Here is a 20,639-nt window from a genome sequence, read left to right on the forward strand (position 1 = left end):
CACAATTGATTCATGAGAATCTAAGAAAGAAAGAGCGAGTGAGAGAATGAGTGTTCATTGATCTTGCGAAAGTGGTTGACTGCTCCAATATCTTGCATGTAAGGGGAGGGTTTACCACAACTAAAAGACAATGAATGTGATTCTGAACATGGAATAATGGGTGAGGTTTCCAAAGATTTTTTAAATTTGAAAATTTAGATTGGAATTTTTCGGTAAGATTGCAATCTATAGCTCCTATACCTGGCGTGCTGGGGTAAGTCAAACCACAAGTAGGTCACAAGAATCTAACAGAGGAAAACTATGAGAGAGTAAGTTCTCATAGTGCTTGTGAAAGAGTTGTATCTTGCATGTTGGGGTAAGGGTTTACGGTTTACCACAAGTACAAGACAATGACTAGGATTGTGAACATGGAATGATGGGTGAGCTTCCACCTTCATGATCATTTGCATTTTGCAGAACATAAGGTAGTGCTCACAAGTACTTGTACTCGCTTGTTTATCTTCGAAGGTTAGATTGGTAACTAGCAAGTTCCTGGCCATAATACTCCACAAGGGTAATCGCTGCCATCAAGTTTGTACTTCTAAAGACGAAACCCCAAATACATACCCGATGCATTCTCTGCCATTTTGTGAGCTGCAGAACTCCCAAACACTAACGGCAAATGCCAACTAAATCACCAAAATCTGAGTGCAAGTATTTGCAAATGAGAACCCTATGGCACGATGGCTACAATGGAATATGACTAGAACAAAACCCCCAAATCTTTTAGGCAATTTATATTCCAAATACAACGAACAAAAGGCAACTGCTGTACTTATACCACCAAACTGAGTATTGTTTAAGGGCAGCAAGCTATAGCAGTCTGTCAACTATATTCACGAAATGCAAACTGTTTTGCTTATTCAAGACCTGCAAAACAAGCTGAAAATGGAAGTATGGGGAGCAGTAAATGCCCCCACTAACAGGAACGTGGACAAACTGTAGGAGTCGAGCTGTAAATGCCCATGAACAGTGGCAACCAAAGTCGACCAAAAAAATCGCGACGAAAATGCCATAAACTGAGGTCACCTGTAAAGCTTGAAAACCTACATTGAATCTGCCACAGACAAAGGTGGCTAATGTGCATGGCCTTGCAGCAGGAGAACTCAACCAAGATAGAAACAAACCAAGCCAGACCTGTATATGGTGATAGGAGACCCTCAGGGATAGCAGAATACGAGGTATATGAGGTCTTTTTTTATAATGACCTACAATAAGAAACAATGGACTGCCTGTAGCAAGGAGATAGAGCAGTGGCCTGTTATGAGCTTAAGAATTGGAGGTGGACTGAGTTGACCATGGAAAGACCATTGACTGACAAAGAACAGAGCTAGAACAGGCCATCCCATTCGAAACAGCTGCTCCTGAGCTTGTTATATGAGCGGTTGTTGCATGTGCATTTATGACGCTCTTATTGCATGGACATAGACTTGATAGATTGATCAGTTTTTCTCTTGCAATATAGCCAACTATATGCTTTGTCATATGTCACCATCTACTTTCTTCCTTGCTAGTTGATTGCATGCAATCAGATTGTTTCTCCGAGATACCTTGCAGTATAGACACTATAAGCTTTTTCTGCAAGATATCAATCTCTCTTGGTTTATTTCATTCTATGTTCGTGACCATCTACACTTTCCTCCTTGCTAGTTGATTGCATGCAATCATTTAGCGGATTGCTCTGTTCATGCACTCATACCTTCTTCTAAGAGTATGGTTGTCTTATAAAATAGGAGAAGCTGGAGTTTGGTATTCAAGCCCCTTTTATTCTTCAATATCCCCCATAGTCATTGTCTACTTCGTCCTTATGTTTTTTCATCTATCAACACAAAGGTGCTCACTTATACGATTTGGCCATGATGAGATTTTCCACATGAAACGTTGACAACATTTTAGCTTTCCATTGCTTTGTATGTCATTGTTAATAAAAGGCTTTCTATAATATACCTTACCATTAACTTTGGGTTTTTGAAATGTTCTTCTCTTTTGACAATGTTTCCAACCAACAAATGAAATAGAGAGAAATTCTCAAGAAGTTCCTAATTATAGGATGAATGAAGGCACTTGAATCAGAATCTCCTCCTACATGAAACAAGCCTCGGATAATTTCTTCATCGGCAGCATTGTGAACTAGACAAAAGCATAATGAGACACCTTAAACCCAAAAAAACATTGAAAATCATTACATAATAGAACCACCATACTATAATATAGATTATGATCACCAATATATGTTTGTGAGGATTTCCAAGCATTGTTTACAACGCCAGTTCCCATACCAGGAAAACAGGGGAACAGTTATTCATGTCCTAAATGTATCACAAATCCCAACTCTTGTGCCAAATTTTATAGCCTCCTTTGCAAAGACACGTGCCTACATCCAAGGCACTTGTAATTCAACGCAAAAATTTATGCGAGCACTCTGATGCTCCATCCAAACCAAAAAAGAGGCTGCTCTCTCCTTTAATCGTTATTAAAGGAGAGAGTTCACCAGAGCAGATATTTCTAATAGGTGTAGCCCTTCACAAACATGCCCTTCTTTGCTTCTTCGCTTTCGTCCTCCCCAGTGTACTTTCCAAGTTGCGCAAGAGAATTTGCCTTGGCCCTGATCAGCAAAGCTTTCTGAGCAGCTTCTATCTTGTCGGGTTGGCCCTGCCATGCCTTCAACACTGAGTTTTGCAGAGCCCGTGCGTAGGAGAAAGACACATGCCAGGGATTTGGTGACTGATTCATGGCATTCAAGTTGAGTGTAGCTTCCACCTCCGATTGACCTCCTGACAAAAACTGCTCAGGCCAACATTGTCAGTAAAATGGAAACCTCATGCTCAAAATCGTAAGCTGAAGACACTTCAAGGCCAATCATGAGATACAAAAATTGTTTTAAAAATCCACCGGAAGGAGCTATTACCATGATTCCAGGGACAGCAGGAGGAACCCTTCTTTGCAACAATTTCAGTGTATATTCAGCAATCACGTCAGGTGATTTCCTGTCCTTGCACTCGGCTCCAGGGGTAACCATACTTGGTTTCAATAAAATGCCTTCATATACAACGTTGTTCTTCGCAAGAAAGTAAAACACTTCATTCCAAACCTTCTCTGCAACTTCAAGTGTCCTATCAATGCCATGATCCCCGTCTAAAAGAACCTCAGGTTCCACAATCGGAACCAAACCATTGTCCTGCATTACAATCATTAAACGATTTAAATTTACATGAATTAAAGTCAAGAAAGAGTCAAGAGACAGACACCCTCAAACAAGAAGGTATTGAAGTACATCGGCTGAGAAGTATAAATGGAGTAGACTTTTCAACCAGTAAATGGAAACACACCAAGATCATGTCTGTCCGCTTCAACCAGTAAATGGAAACACGCTAAGACAATGTCTGTCTTTTTTCCCTTTAAAATTATTGATTCGTTATCTCTCATAGCCAGCTCAAAGCAAACGATAACACTGCCTCCCTCAGTGGTACCGTGGTAAATTTACCATACAAGCTTTTCAATGCTGGATGCAATAACGCCAACTATAAGTAACAAGAGAGTCAACTACTCGTGAGCACTGCCTTAGATAGGAATGGAACATAGACAACCACTAGCTTGAAGAAGGGTGTGCGGTTAAAAGGACGTTTTCACAAAATTAAAAGGAGAGCGCTGCCTAGAAGGCAGTGCTAACAAACCTGAGAAATAGCAGCATATCGTGCAAGCCCCCATGCAGCCTCTTGGACTGCCAGCTCAGAAGGCCCATTGGGAATGCTGATTACAGTTCGCCTGCCATCATGCAAACAGGAATCTTAACTGAGAATTCATACAGCAACACCGTCTTTGCAGGGCAAGTGTCTCATGGAGATGTGGAATATATGTTGTCCTGCTCACCAATAGCAAACATGAAATTGAATTATGTGCTATCCTGCTCACCACTTCGCAAACCTTGCGCCTTGCTTATAGTATTCAGCAGATCGTGAGGCAAGCCCGTCAAGCCCCTGGCACCACGACTCATCATTGGATCCGGCCAATGGTACCAGACCCTACAGAGTTGCAAATAGTCGATCCACAGGTTGCATGTAATATAAAATTGAGAAAGATGATCGAGAGAACAACAAATCTTAAGGAGTTAAATGCTCACGAGAAAAAAAGATTGCATAGCTTGTCGACCTTGCTTGAGGAGTTATGTGCTCACAAAATAAAATGATTGCATACCTTGTCAACCTTGATTCCCGGCACTATGTTCTCCTCCTTCAGGCAGTCGACGAACTTCTTGCCATCCACTGTTGACTGGTACAAAGTCTCCTCGAAAAGGATAGCTCCGGATATATACTGCCCAAGCCCTGGGGTTTTGCACAGGAGTTGTCTGTAAGCTTGGCGATTTGTTTCAGTGTTCTCCAAGCCAATCGAGGCAAGACGCTTGCCGCAGGTAGCGTTAGATTCGTCCATAGCCAAAATTCCCCGGCCAGGAGAAGCAATGCTTTTCTGATCATAAGCACAAGTCGATAAATATTAGAAGCAAAGATCTTCCTAACCGTGCAGCATGGAACCAAACGAAAGAGACCCACAACAAATGATGGATCGGGATGGAACAAATCTGTGCAAGATTGAGCAAAATATAGAGCAGATGCACGAGAAAGTGCATGGATCGGATGAAATTCCGCAATCGACGGCATACATAAAGGAAAATTAGGCCAAAATGCAACAATTCAGAGGCCAAAACGCGGACGCAATCAAAAATTCAACGAGATTACAAGGGACCCAAAATCGATGGAAGAAGGAAGAGGAAAGGTACAGCGGTTTTGATGAGTTCATCGGTGAAGGCGCCAGCGCGGATGGAAAAGGAGACGGTGCGGGGATGGGAGGGGGAGGCAGGGGAAGAGGATGTGAGGGACCGGCCAAGGAATTGAGAGGAAGAAAGGGAGGAGGAGGAGGAGACGAGGGAAAAAGCCATGGCTATGGCGAAGTATGGAGCTTGGGAAGGTATTTGGCTATGGCGGACGAGAAGCTTGAAATTCAGTGTTCGAAAGGCACATAGTGCTCAAAAAGACGAGCTTTTGGGGAGAAGACAAAAAAGTCTAAAGCAATAGAGGCAATCTAGGCACGTGACGGAGCAATCTAGGCACGTGACCTAGTTCATACACAAGCCCGGTCACACCCACATGTCCGTCAAAGGCCTCCGCCCGACGTCGGCCCAAAATTCGTTCAAGCCCCATTTGCAAAAAAAGGACAACTTGGAGGAATAGAACGGGTGCTGGCACTTGCTAGCACACCGCTACTGCTGCTGCAGTTGATGAAGGGGTGTGTGATGGGGGAAGCATTCAATGCCCTCTTCTTCATTTTCTCTGGGCGCGGGAGCTTCCCTATCCAGCCCCCTCTCTACTAGTCAACCATTGCCTAGTTCCTGTTTGCCAATAATGTGTTTGTCTGACGGTGTGTAAAGGGGTGGCAGACGGACACCCGCCCAGCACCAAAATCTTGGTGCCCTCAAACTGGGCGTAGATTGGGTGAGCAATGGCGGTGTGTGGCTCCACCCTTAGCAATCTTAGCAATCTTGCATGTCCCATGATCCCTGGTGGACATGCCTACCATGGGCTAAGTCTTTAAACACCCTTAATCATAATCTACACACGGTGTCATTGTACGCATGGTGTGTATCATTGCACATTACCTGAGGTGGCACGACATTATGCATGCAGCTAGCCTTCGATGGTGGAAAAATGACTATTGATTGCCCCACTTTACTTGCTTGAAAACAAGCTCGTGCTACTGCGATCGCACGAACCCTTTTTCCTCACAACACACAAGTGGTTGCATAGCCATTTCCCCAATCCTTTTGACTTGCCTTTGTCACTTGTCAACACTCTCATCCATCCAATTCTTCTCCCTACAGAGTCATCAGCGGTTTGCCCGCTGCATCAATCACCATCATCACCTACCTCAATCTCATGCACCTATTGCAAAGATTTTGCTACCATTGACTGTTTGGCAATTCACGAGAGACTTTCATGAAAATTCATTCATTGTCACCTGCCCCATAAGAAAGGCCCTCTTCGTGCCTCTTCCTATTGTTGTTCGACTCCTAAGGTCGCAAGTGTTAATGAATTTATGAATTTTATTATGATTAGTGAAATGAGGATGTTGAAGACATTTTAAGAACTCACTTGTTTTTTAAGATTCAACTTGTGGGTCTCAAAGTATTACTTGGAACATGAAAGTCTTTAAACTTCTTCAACCATTTACATTTACGGTACAAATCAATTGAGATTCGTAATTGAAATGACCACAACACTAATAATTTCACTTCCGTAAATGAAATCTCCATCTTACTTTTGATGGTTATGTACTCACAATTGTAATCATAGTTGCAATCACAAATCACGATGTAAAAATAATTATAATTGCTTAATCTTATGTTACTACTTTCTATGAATATGACTTTTAACCTAAAACATGCTTTTTGTTAGATACACGAAAAATAGTTAAATATTCATGTTTTCCAAATTCAATCATCTAATGTTATTCTTTTTCATTAGAATATCTACATTAACTTATTTTTCTATTTGTACTCTTTTATCTATTTATTCTTATTTTCCTCAAATTTTGGATGTATTAATGTAGATTGTACAACCAAGTAATGTTAAATTATCATTTTGACATACAGATTAATACAGAAAATATATGAACAAAAAGATTCATATGAAGTTGGCCAATCCCTCATAATGTTAGGAATAGATATGCATGCTAGAGAAGACGAGCTTCAATGCCCATCCTACATGTATTAATTAATGTCATCACCAACATCAAAAGAAAGACAATGCTAGGATCTTGCAAAGAAAAAGTTTTTGCCCATTTCAAATAAAAAGTAAATAGTTATTATAAATAAAAGGTGAGCTTGCCTCATTTAAAAAATTATGCCATTAACTATAGAAAAGCCTTTGAGTATTTAAAAAATGAATCTAATTAAAATACGTAAGAAGTAATCAATGTTTCATGAATTTAAAATTAAAGTTAGCTCTTAATAAAAGCCATAAGCCAATTAATCATTGAGCATAAGATAAAATTGTTATAAGTACTAAAAATAACGAACAAAATCTAAGTATTGACAGCACTTGACCAACAAAGTTAAGATATCACCTAAATCTAGCAAGTATAAATTTCAAGAATAGCAGAAAACTTATATATACGTCACAAAGACTGAACATTTGAATTACTACTTGTTATATTATTTTCTAAATCAAATCAAGATATAGCTCAATCAAGCTCTTAACATTGACAAGGCTATTAGCATGATACCTCAACTAATTAAAGCTTAGAAAACGCCAAGTATCAATAAATAATAGAGATTCATAACCTTTTCTAGCTTGAAAGAAATAGCTATCTTACAAGTTAGGGCTTTATTCATCAAACTTAGGTGTTTGAGGGAAATGTCCTAACAAAGTTTGACTTGATCAAAATCACTCAAGGTGTAGAACTAAGCTAAATGAAGGCCAAGAAGCTTATGTAGGGTTAAAAGTGTAAACTAAGGTTGATAGATAACATGATTATCGAAGATGAGAAGGAATATATCCACATGCTATCTCACTAACATCTAAGCTATGAAAAAGCAAAACAAGGAAGAAGTAGCTCTCCCTCATATCATATGGTGCTTTTTGATAGTAAACTATATGAAAAGCCTTCATTAGATGTGTTATTATGAAGTAATCCGAAACTAGAATCTTGCTAAGGCCTCATGTGAAAAAATTCATCAGTGCCAACTAACACTATATATGTAGCTAATAAAACACAAACACAACCTCATCAGGATATTTCAAAAAAGCTTATGCTTGGAGTCATGTGGTAAATAGTTACTGAATGGACCATGGGGGATATTAAGGGGACTGAATAATCAAACTTCAATTTGTCCTATTGTATACGATAAGTGTACTCTTAGAGCAAGTTGCCTTTGTCAATTGAGAATATGGAACTGAACAATCTATTGCCACATGATTGCATGACATCAAATAGTGAGGAGGAAAGTGTATCCAGATGCTTATGAACATAGAATGGAATAAGAAATGATAGTGATATCACAAAGAAACAACATACTAAAAGAGAAAATTCAATAAATGTCAAGTTGAATATGCTTATGTCCATGTACAGTGGGTGCCCCGAAAATACACATGCAACAACCCTCTCATACACCTCGTATAATCATGGAGGTTAAGTTAAACAAGATTCTTCATCAACAAATTGCTTACAAACATAAGCGACGAGATATTGAATCACTTGTTAACATATTGAGAAGACTACATATGCCTAGTAGCTCGTGACACAAGAGCAAGAATCCATGTTAGGAGACTTGTTAGAGGCAAACAATTTGATGTTTGATTGCTTGGGAATTTGCAAGGGTTTGTAGTCATGCAAATGATATTACTTCAAAACCTTTTGGGCGTACTTTCCTTGTGTCAACATGATGCCTCTTTCATTCCTTCATATTTCTATATTAAGAAAATAGTGGAGATTGTTAGGAGTATTGTAAATTGCACTATTCATAGTGGACTATAAGGGCCATTGAACTCCTCACATGTAAGGTTTGACCCATTCTCAGTGAGTATTTTACAAGGGCCATTGAACTCCTCACATGTAAGGTTTGACCCATTCTCAGTGGGAATTCGCAAGGGTTTGTAGTCATGCAAATGATATTACTTCAAAACCTTTTGGGCGTACTTTCCTTGTGTCAACATGATGCCTCTTTCATTCCTTCATATTTCTATATTAAGAAAATAGTGGAGATTGTTAGGAGTATTGTAAATTGCACTATTCATAGTGGACTATAAGGGCCATTGAACTCCTCACATGTAAGGTTTGACCCATTCTCAGTGAGTATTTTACATCAAGACCTCTTCATCAAAACCCCTCCTAGTCAAATTGCAGTTGCTCGAACCCATGCATATAAAAACATTAAAGATTAAAAAATTATTATGTTGCATTTTCCCTCGATGGATGTGTAGTCTAGATATAGGACTAGTATGCCTTAGAGTTAGATTGAACTCCACAAAGCTAATTAATCCCTTACCCAAAAAATCTTAATTAGTTCCTAATAGCATCATTCCCTTCCGATCCTAGCATTAGTATGCATACTCACAAAAACTGATACCCCATTAGTACTTTGGCAATAGGTAGCTTCACACTTGGTGAGTCACTTAGAAGCTGGGTTACTAGCATCACGACAAACGCACATAGTTGCACTCACATGCCAGCTTGTAAAGTCACTAGTTAGTGAGTCACTTGAGAGGTGGGTCACTGACATCAGGACAAATGCACACAGTTGCAATCGCATTGTAAAGTCACCACCTAACATATCTAGCACTGGTTCTTGCACTGTTTTCATATTAAGCCTCAAAAATTCTCTAGCTACCGCCAACACTTTATTGCTACATAGGATTTGATTTTGTTGTATATATTATACATAAGTTTTGATTTTGTGCACACGGCCTGTTCATTATGGCTAGAGCTCATGACGACATCATCTTCTAGACCACAATAGCAGCTCAATGATAACAACTATGGAAATTAGAAGTCCAAAATGGTAAGAGTCTTCTAGTTAGTTAAAGAGATTTTGTGATGTCGTCAAGGATTACGTATTTACGTAATCATGGAACTCTTTACATGATTTTTATTCTTGAATATCACTTTTATGAAATCATGCACACAATGACCACAAAACCTTGTCAGTCTTTACAAGAAACTAACTATATACTATCGATATCGGCACGTGGCCAAAATACCACCATTAATAAAGCTAAACGACTTCCAAGAAAATCCAAATTATCGGCAATCACTATAGTAGTACGAACGGGCAAATTCAGCGTGAGTTTGCTCAGTATAATAACTAATAATACTAGAAGTTGTATTAATGGAAGTTATACCTTTATCACTAGTAATGTTATCAGAGGTGTAAATATGATTACTGGTTATATATTAGTGCCACTTCTATATACACCATTCCAAAGTAATTTTAATTACTTTTCATTTGAGAGGTAACTATCCTTTCCTATCATTAGCCCCATGCTAGGGCCCCACCCACAAAGTAGTCCTTGGACCCTATGCTCACAATCACAAGATCTCGATGGGGCCACTCCTAAGGTCAAGTCTCCGAACTCTCTCAAAGGGGGAGGTGGTCTTTTTCAAAATTTTTTAAATGATATTTGTCTCATGTACTATATCTTATACAATACATGTTGCACGAGCATGCGGATTTTATATATGGAGATATTGTATCCATAGTTTTTTATGCAAGATGGAAGTTTCCACTAGCACTAATAAGCACAAGCATTCACTAACATTGAAGAAAAACAAGCTTGTTACCTAGTGTTGTGAGAACAATTATTAGACAAAATAAATTGATTGCAAAAGAGAGAGATGGAGACCGTTATAGACAACACAAACTAGCAATTATGGATTTGCATCATGAGCAAGAATATGCTCGAAAACATTGGCTTGCACCAGAGTTGTAGGTGACTTGTAGGTTCTTGCAAGAAGAGGGTGATGCATTTGAGAATTGGACATCTTTGTCCTTGGTTGATTATCAACAAAATGGTGTGGCTGTTCTTTGACGCCTTTAAATATTGGAGTTTTGATGTTCACATGCCTAACCAAGTACGTATGAAACAAATTAGGATACATGTTGTCAAAAGGTTGAAAGGAGAAAAAGCATCAGGGAGGCTTACACTTAGAGATGCAATCTGGGCATATCTACCTTATCTTTTCCTCCAAAATACTTGCTATGTAAACTCCAGACTTTCTTTCATTTTTAAAATCAATGGACTTATGAAATGCCTCTCCTCTCGTGATATAATCATCACATTCAACAACAGAAATCTTTGTATATTTCTTCATCCATTTGAAACGATTGTGCATCCTATGTTAAGAAAAATACTATGGTGGATGTGATCTTTTTGCTCAACATATGCTTTGTTGTCCACAAGGCATTATAACTAGGAGGCCTAAAACATACACCATAATGTGTGATGCAATGCCCTGCATTTGGCATGTCAATGTTATCAACCATACTCAATGGATAATCATAATGCAAAATTGATCAACCAAGAACATATTGATCAATCTCTAAGTCATGGTTCTGAATGCCCTCTACAGTTGATGGTTACCTCATCCACTCCATTACTAACTCCGGTTCTATGTAGTGTAGATGTTGGTGTTTCTTAATTTTTTGATTGAGGCATGCTTATAGCAACACTATTGAGAGTAGCATCCTCACTATTTGTATGTATGTGTGTGTGTATATATATATATCTTATACTTGTTCAGAGTGCACTTAATGGAAGCAGAACGAAAGAGGGTCAGTGAGAGGGAGAGCCAGAAGATGGCCACACAAGTTTTGGTGGGTGCAAAACACCCAAATCTTCTATGTCATCCATATATATATGTGTGTGTTTGAGTATTGCACATAACCAGAGGTAAGGCATAGTGGCCTTTAACCCCCACAACCTCCCACTTAAAAAGGCCAATGTACCTTTAAGGGAGAACAGCCAGTGAGCATACCATCCAATGCCCATCAAAACACGACAATACTCAAACCGCTGACTAAGTAGACTCTTCGTCACCATATCTGTAGGATTATCATCTGTATAAACCTTGACAAGCTCTAGCTTGTCCTCAAGTACCTCCCTGATGAAATGGTACCTTACCTCAATATGTTTGGTCTTTGCATGAAAGACCTAATTCCATTCTACCTGAATAGCACTCATGGAATGACTATGCAATGTCGGTACACTATATGAATCCCCAAATCTCCCACTAGAAAATGAAGCCATATAGCCTCCTTGAAACCCTCTCTGGCTGCAACACAGTTGGCCTCTGTAGTAGGCAAAGCAACACACTTCTGTGCATGAGACATCCACGACACTGCACCACCTACAAAGGTGAACACATAACTAGAAGTGGATCTCTTGCTATCCACATGCCCTGCATAATCTAAATCTGTGTACCCAAGTATATGCATCTCTCCTTTGCCAAAGCAAATGCACATCTCCTTGGTACCCTTCATGTACCTCATAATGCACTTAACTGCCTCCCAATGGCTCTTTCGTAGATTAGCCATATACCAGCTCACAACACTGCAAATGCAATGTCCAGTCTAGTAGCTATCATAGCATATAAAGACTCCCAACTGCTGATGCATAAGGAACCTTGGCCATCAAGTACCTCTCCTCATCTGAATCTGGACTATTTGCCTGACTTAGCTTCACATATGGAGGCCCCCCCTCCATATTGAAAAGATGCAACAATTTTGTAGCATACTCCTTCTGTGAAAGCCAAAGGAGTTTCCTATTCTGGTCACACGTGATGCGCATACCAAGAATATGACCTGCAGGTCCCAAATCCTTCATGTCAAAGGCCTCATGCAACTTGCACTTCAATGCATCTAGATCATAAGTGTTCTTGCTAGCCAATAGCATATCATCCACATAAACTGCCAGGAGTATCAAGCTATTATCCTTAGCCCTTTTAGTGTAGAGGCAGTGATTAATCTTACTTCTTCTGAAACTTAAGACCTAATGAAAGCATCAAACTTCTAATACCATTCTCTAGGAACTTGCTGCTCTTTGCCCTTTTCTTCAAATCCTTCCGGCTGTACCATGTAAATTTCCTCATGCAGATCCCCATGCAAGAAAGCTATCTTGACATCCATCTACATAAGCTCCATATCCTCTGCTGCCACAAAAGTATGCATCTAAGTGTGGTCATATTCACAACTGAAAAGAGGATCTCATCAAAATCCACACCCTTCTCTTGCTTGAATTCTTTAGCAACCAAACGGGCCTTATACTTAGGCACATCATCACTTAGTGAACTTCATCTTGTAGACCCATTTACATGGCAATGCTTTCTTTCCATGTGGCAAAGAAGCCAAGTCCCTAGTCTTATTCTTCATGAGTGAACTCATCTCTGATTGCATAGCATACTCCCACTTGGGCTAATCCTCATGCATCATAGCCTCTATGTAGCAAGAAGGCTCCTTGCAATCAGTAAGCAGAACATAGTTTACCCCTAGAATAAACCTATCAGGCTGTCTAGACACTCTAGCTAGTCTTCTCAAGGGCATTTCAGTTTGTTGTCCTGCCTACATGTCAACCACATTTGGCTCATCATTTCCACCAATAGATGATCCATCATCTTCCCTTGATTGTGTACCTGTGGAAGTACCTAGTGGCACCATTTCTTGCACATTTGGTGCATGGACAGCTTGTTGTCTATCAACATATGCGGGTGGATTCACATCTTGAAAAGTGATTCTCCTCATTTCCAAATCCCTCATGGGTGTCTTATGCATCTTCTTCTCATTGAAGACCACATCATGGCTTTGTATGATCTTCTTTGCTTCTGGATCCCAGAGATGATAGCCCATCTCTCCACTTTCACATAACCTAGAAAGATGCATTTCCTAGACTTAGGATCTAGCTTCTTATGAAGCTCTTTTGGCACATGTGCATATGCCTCACACCCAAATATACTCAAATGAGAGTATGAGGGCTTCTTGCCACTCCATGCCTCTTCAGAAATACCATGATCCAAACTCTTATAGGTGATCTATTGATCACATGCACTACAGCTTTCATTGCCTCAGCCCAAAAACCACCAGAATGACTTACATTGAAAAGCATACATTGCAACCTTTCCTGAATGGTGCAGTTCATTAGTTCTGCAAGTGGATTTTTCTCTGAAGTACAAGGGGACATGATCTCCCTCTTGATCCCATACGTATCACAGAATTGTTGAAAGTCATGAGAGAGATACTCTCCACCATTATCTGTACGCATTTAAGTGTTCTACTTGACTAATTTTTAACCAAAGCCAGCCATTTCTGAAAAACCTAGAACACATCGCTCTTTGAAGTTATCGCATAAGCCCACACTTTCCTAGTTGCATCATCAATGAATGTCACATAATATTCAACCCTGCCTAATGAACGTGTAGGCATGGGATCACATATGTCTAAATGCACTAAATCAAGCTTTCCAAGCTCTTTCTTTCCCCTTCTTTTAGGGTTGATTTAGTATGCTTCCCATAGAGATAGTGCTCACCAATGTCAAAATCTGAAAAACTCAGATGCGGTAGAGTTTCATTCCATTTAGACTCATGTGTCCCAATCAGCAATGCCACAAAGAAGTACTTGGTTGCTTGCTTATTACAATGTTCAACATGATCAGACACACCTGATACATGTAAGGGATACAATGCCCCACACTTTGGCACCTCTTGCCAAAACCATAGAGCCCTTCTGAATTTTCCAACTCTGAAAGCCAAAGGTGGTCTGAAAACTAGCATCATCTAGCTGACCCGCTGAAATGAGACTCTTGGTCAGCTTAGGCACATGTCTCACATTTTTCAAAACAAATGTAAACCCATTTGCAAAAGAAAACTTTACGTCACATGCTCCCACTATGTCATAGGCATAGTTATTTCCAAGGCGCACACAATCTATCTTTCCATAGTCATAAGTGAAGAACCATTCCCTATGGGGAGTAACATGAAATGAAGCATTAGAATCCAAAATCCAATCTTGGGAAAATGCATCATCTGAAGTGGTAAGCAGCTTTGCAAGTAGACTAGACATGAAGAGAATGTCATTGTCACTATCATCAGTGGTTGCATTGATCTCCTTGATCTTCACTTTTCCTTTGTCCTCCCTTGGACTCTATTCCTTCTTATTTGCACCCCAATTTGCATTCTTTTTCTTATCCTTTTGCTCTCTTTTTAGCTTGTAGCAATTCTTTTTCATGTGGTCCTTCTTGCCACAATGGTAACAGTCAATGTTCCGTGCCTTGGGATTTGCTACGAGACTTTCCTCTTTCTTGGGACTTCCCCCTGAACTATGATCTACTCCTTTGCACATTTAAGGCTTCATCCTGCTTATTGCCATCCATAGACTTCCAAGAGACTTCCGTCTAATATCCTCATCCAACAAGCTACCCACAACATCATCAATCTTCAGTACTCCATCGAGTGCAGAGTTATTGATAGCTGTATAGAAGGTATCCCATGAGGATGGCAATGAACACAAGAGGAATATTGCCTTAGTGTCCGCATCAAATTTCACCTTTTGAGCCCGAAGCTAGTTGAAAATAATATTGAATTCATTCAAGTGAGAAGCAATGGAGACCCCTTCCTTCATCTGTAGCTCAAACAACCTCTTCATGAGGTAACTTTAGTAGAGGAAGTTTCCTTCTCATAAGTGGCACATAATTTCTTCCATAAATCTTCCGTAGTCTACTCATTTACTACTGTGAAATAAACTCTCTACAAGATGAAGTCTAATAGTAGAATTTATTAATGCATCCAACTCATTCCAATCATCCTCAGACATAGCAGGCTTATCTACAATCCCTTCCAAGGGTTTAATCTACTTCTTTTGAATAAGCACATCCCTTATCTTCTCTTTCCACAGAGAAAAGTTTGTCCCATCAAACTTTTTAATGCTGAAAACCTCATTTTCAGACATGGAAGAGGATGCCATGATGCAAATATAGCAAAATCCCAAATGTTAGTACCTGCAAGAGAGAAATCGCACCAAATACTAGGTGCACTCAAATATGTCTACCACAATGGCGGGTAATATCACCAAAAACTCAAACGTCAAAGCATCAAAATGCATCTGACTCATGTGCATATACTATGCATCCATATGAGCAAATCTAGCCCAAAAGAAAATGTCAACCTATAATGACAAAACAATGGCAAACCCAATGCCAAGAAGACCCAAATGCCTCAAGCATAAACATTGTCCATGGGCATAAACATCAATAATGTCTCATCTAAGAGAGAATAGCACTGTCTAGTGCATCAACTGCAATGTGTCAAAGCTGTCCCTCAACATAAAATAGCATCCATGTGCAAATTGTGCATCAAAATAGCATCCCACAAGGTAATTTGGGCCTATCAGTGCATCTAACAAGGACTACAATGCATCCAAATGGCCAATAAAGCATCCACTGTAACTCAATGCAAACCATGAATGAGCAAACATGGCTCAAACTGCAACAAGAGTGATCTGCATAGAGTACGCCCAAAATCACGGCCTTAAGGCAATGATCAATATTGTAAAGAAAATATGAGATACCTTTAAAACATGAATGTTACTGCATATCCGAACTCAGTGATGCAATTTGCACATTTCTCCTTTCTGCCACAACTCCAAAATCTTATTTGGTGAGGGAGTAAAAGCCAATGAACCCTTGCGTTGACTTGAAATTGAAGCTTTGATTGGTTTTTTAACACAGAGGAAAAAAGGAGACAATTCAATGTCTTAGAGAGACAAAGATTCTCTAAATCTCCATGGAATCTTGCAAGAACTGATAGGTAGGGGTTTTCGGGCCTCCAAAATGCAATCGAACAGATGTTTTTGGAAACCGTGGTCCCGATCCCTGGGTCCAACACACGGACCAAAAAATGTTTTAGTAAATCGATCTGTTTGTAAACACCGCTGAAGTGTAAATGATGAGCAACGTAGAAGCTTTAGGACCACTTGAATCCACTGGAACTGACAGATCTGCAAATAGTTGCTTCAAAGTGAGTCAGAAATCTAATGAAATGATCCCAAATTTAAGAATGAAGGGGTTTTGAACTCCCAAAGTGCAATGGACACCAAAAGCAAGCAATGGTTGCCTCTACAAGTCATTTCGGACTCTCAAAGTCGTCAAAAGAAGCAGGGGAATCATCAGAAAACATCTTTTTGCTCCAAAACCACCTGCAAGCTTGCAAAAACCACTCAAAGACTTCTAGAAACTATTTGCAGGCTTCCACAAGGTTCCAATACCACTTGGGTAGCTCAAGCAAGCTTGCTCCATCCTCCCATAGAGCTGCAGTAGTAGATTCCAGGTGCCAAGCACACACAGGGGCTCAACTAGACTACCCACAAGCATCAAATAGATCACCCGGGCTTTGATACCAGTTGAGACTGCTCTCAACAAAAGAGGATGAGAGAAAGGGAGAGCTAGAAGAGATCCACACAAGTTTTGCTGGGTGCAGAATCTTCTATGTCATCCATATATATATGTGTGTTTGAGTATTGTACATAACCGAGGTTAAGGCATAGTGGCCTTTAACCCCCACACTGGTATTGTTGACTTTTGAGCTTTTGTTGGAGCAGAGGTAGATGCGACATTGGAACAATCGCTTATAACTTAGTAAAATGCTCTTTTCTGTCTTTTTCCACTTGGCTATTAATTATCAAGCAACTACCATTGCCCCACTGTGGCAAATTCTAATACCTCCAAATTTCACGTCATTGCCATATTTGGATCTTGATTCAACATAGTCTCGCAGATTCATTACAAATTCTCGTTCTAAATCAGACTTATGTTTTTCACTCCCAATGTTTTTTGCTCTTCTTTTGTGTTGCTCGAGTTGTACCTTGACTAGAACTCATTATTACTATTTGTCCTAATATCGCCAGTATTACTATTTATAGCATTAGTATTATTACATGTACCACTAGCCATATTGGGGACCTTATCAGTATGTATACTTGTACTATCCATATCATGGGTATTACTGTCCATTGAGATAATGCCTATTACCATCGATATATTGTCTTGTTCACTGGTGATACCAACATGGTCACACTATTTTCACACATTTTTTGAATGAACATGACATTTGTGAATGACAAGTCATGCAAACATGAAAACATTAACAAAATCATCACCAAAGTAGAGAAGAGACCTGAGCTTCCACTACAAGTTTGACAACTCCCCTCACTCAGATCAACTTCAAGAGCTCATGAAGTTGGATTTTGATTGAGATGAAAGATCTCATCTTGCACTAAACTTCATAAACTTGAACGTGAAAGGTGTATCCTTCAAGGTCATATATTGGTCATGGTTACATTGGTCAAGGTCAGACATTGGTCATGGTTACATGGAATGTCCTTCAGAAACCGTTCAATGCAAGCAACATGTCACAATACTCTTATAAGTTGAATATCATCCCCAACCTTCCAATTAAGTCGAGTCTAGACTACTTACTCAAATTGAAGGACCTCGCCGTTCAACTCACTTCAATCAAACAAGAGGCCAAACCAAAGCGACTAGTCTAGTTTTCCATTAATGGACTAGGGAAGGGCTATGAATAGTTTGTGTCTGTAATAGTCACATGAAATGCACTGCTCATGTAGGAGCACTTAAGATATGATCTTAACACAAATTCCAAGAATCATGACAATATTTTCATAGCCCAAGAAAGAAGAGGGTCCCACAAAGGGAAAGGCACGAACTTCAATTGCCTCAACAATCAAAGGATAGTACTAAGGCAAAAAATCTTAGTTTTCATCAGAATAGAATCAAAACAATGCACAGAAGGGGACTGGAGTCCCAAAGGCAAGGGAAACTCTAGAACGAGAGAACAAGTTCTCCTAAAAGAGGAAGAAACTTCAATTACTATTTCATCCCAAGCTATTGGGAACCAGAATGCACAAACAAGAAAACAAATTTACCCATTGGTGGCTAGTCCAACAATTCTCAAAAATCTCATGAAGGAAATCAACAATGGCAATTTGCACAATATGCCTATGATGAATACAACTTTCAAGGTTATTAGTAGAAGGTCCTCATATCACAATATATTCCACTTTGAGAAGCTCATGACTCACACATAAAAGGATGAAGCCACTTGGTGGTTTGACTCTAGTACGAGCAACTGTAGTCACTTGAGAGGGAATCATTCTCTGACCTAAGTCCTAATAGGAACCAAAGAGAGAACATTGTGATGAATGATGATAGACCTCACAAATATGCTCTCTCTTAGAAGACCATGACTGAAACATAGAGGATGAAGACACATGGTTTTCAACTTTAGTACAAGCACCCACATGGCCCTAAAGAAGGAATGGTTCTTCGACATCCGTCCAAGTAGGAATCCAAGAGAGAAACTTGTGATGGGTGATGATATACATGGTGGTCTGACTTGAATGCAAGCAACCACACTCAAGAGGGTCACTATGTATAAACCCTATATATTGCATGCTTTCAAGGCCTATTTATAAAACCCCTTATATGTGAATTTTTCATTAATAAAATGCACCCTTTTCCTATTCAATCTGTAAAGAAATTTCCAAATCCTTTTTATAGCACCCCTTTGTATATGAAAATGTGAGAAAAAATAAAATTAGATATATCCACTGTTGAACTCATGTGATAGTCACATATATTATTGAGCGTGAGAAGGAATAGTTCTTTGACCTCCATCCTACCATTGTGATGAGTGATGATAATTCTCACACATTGAAGGGATTGGGAGCATAACCTCACATAGCGATGCAAGCATTATACCATTGCAAATGTGTTCTATGAAAGCACATAACCTTATTTCTTTTGATCAAGAGTGGCATGGAGATCATCTTCAACAAGTATAAATGCACAATGAGGGAGCTTGAGAGTCCTCACTTCATCATTGCTCAGGGTGTCAAGTTCAGCCATGTGATCAAACTTGCTTTAGCTATTCCAATCAAGATAGCTCTAGCATACTTGCTTTAGCCATTCCAATCAAGATAGCTCTAACTATGTTGTGGCACAAGAGGTATGGAAACCTCAACTTTAAAAGCCTTGTATCCCTCATAAAGACAAAAATGGTATATGATCCTCCACATATGTATCTCGATTTTTAGGAAGGCGATTGTGATTTTTGTTGCATAGGTAAGCAACACAAATATCCCTTCTCAACATCTTAGTCTTAAAGCATAAACATCCTTCAGATTGTGCATTCTAACTATGGGGTTCTGTTTCCACATAGTCTACTGACAAGGCATTCTACTTCATCACATTCAATGATGATTATGACTTGGATCTACTTATTGAGACAAAAGTCTGACACACCCAACACCTTCGCACCAAAAAAGGCATTCCCAAGAGCCCTTTGTTGAGTATTTTTCTCTAATAATTATGCTCATGTTCTTGATGCATTAAAGAATAAACTTGATGTCAAGTTAATTGATTGCATCTTCATTTATCAGGCAAAATAATTTTGATGATATAAATACCCCAATAGAATCGTCGAGCTTTGTGAAATTTGCCCTATTTAATTGAAGGAGAGATACTAATGTGTCACCATCCAGCACAACATTTTGTCAGAACACTATATGTTATGCTGGAATGTAAGGCTTAGAATGCATCTTCCCAGTTGTTATCCATGTCACAACTAAGTATTAAAAAATTCACATATAACGATGTTATGTCTAATGAAGATTTGTTTGGTTTTGTCTTGTCATGTGATTTGCATTTGCAAAGAAATCATACTCGGTATTCCCAATTCTATGCATCATCAAATGTACCCTATCCAATGCCATTTTGTTGTTTGATTTGATGTTGAAGTTGTTGATGAGTGTAATGTCATCCCACTGAATAAGATGTATTTTACAATATGACCACATTTATTGTTCAGTATGTATTTTGAATGTCCAAAAAAATTAAAAGCTCATGTTTAATCATGGCTATGGGTCTTAATCCATCATTTTTAGATGACCAAATCCTGCAAGCCAAAATCACAAACCAAGGAGAAGAAATCAACCATCTATAAAATTATAACAATTTAAAAAATATAATTATACCTGAACATTGTGTGTG

General features: G+C 39.2%; 1 protein-coding gene across 1 annotated transcript; it reads right to left on the reverse strand.

The window, feature by feature from the left end:
- Positions 1–2,218: 2,218 nt before the first annotated feature.
- LOC147893477 (fructose-bisphosphate aldolase 1, chloroplastic-like) lies at positions 2,219–5,083 on the reverse strand. The gene is made up of 6 exons (XM_087386617.1): positions 4,814–5,083; positions 4,234–4,503; positions 3,952–4,061; positions 3,714–3,804; positions 2,948–3,217; positions 2,219–2,823 (listed from the first exon to the last, which is right to left on the reverse strand). Exons 1-6 carry the CDS (start codon positions 4,970–4,972, stop codon positions 2,545–2,547), a joined length of 1,179 nt encoding a protein of 392 aa, XP_087242743.1. The 5' UTR covers positions 4,973–5,083; the 3' UTR covers positions 2,219–2,544.
- Positions 5,084–20,639: the final 15,556 nt, after the last annotated feature.

This window comes from Dipteris shenzhenensis, chromosome 15, assembly GCF_047967505.1.
Source record: "Dipteris shenzhenensis isolate YYH24624 ecotype China chromosome 15, Dip_SZ_1.0, whole genome shotgun sequence".
Lineage (NCBI taxonomy): Eukaryota > Viridiplantae > Streptophyta > Polypodiopsida > Gleicheniales > Dipteridaceae > Dipteris > Dipteris shenzhenensis.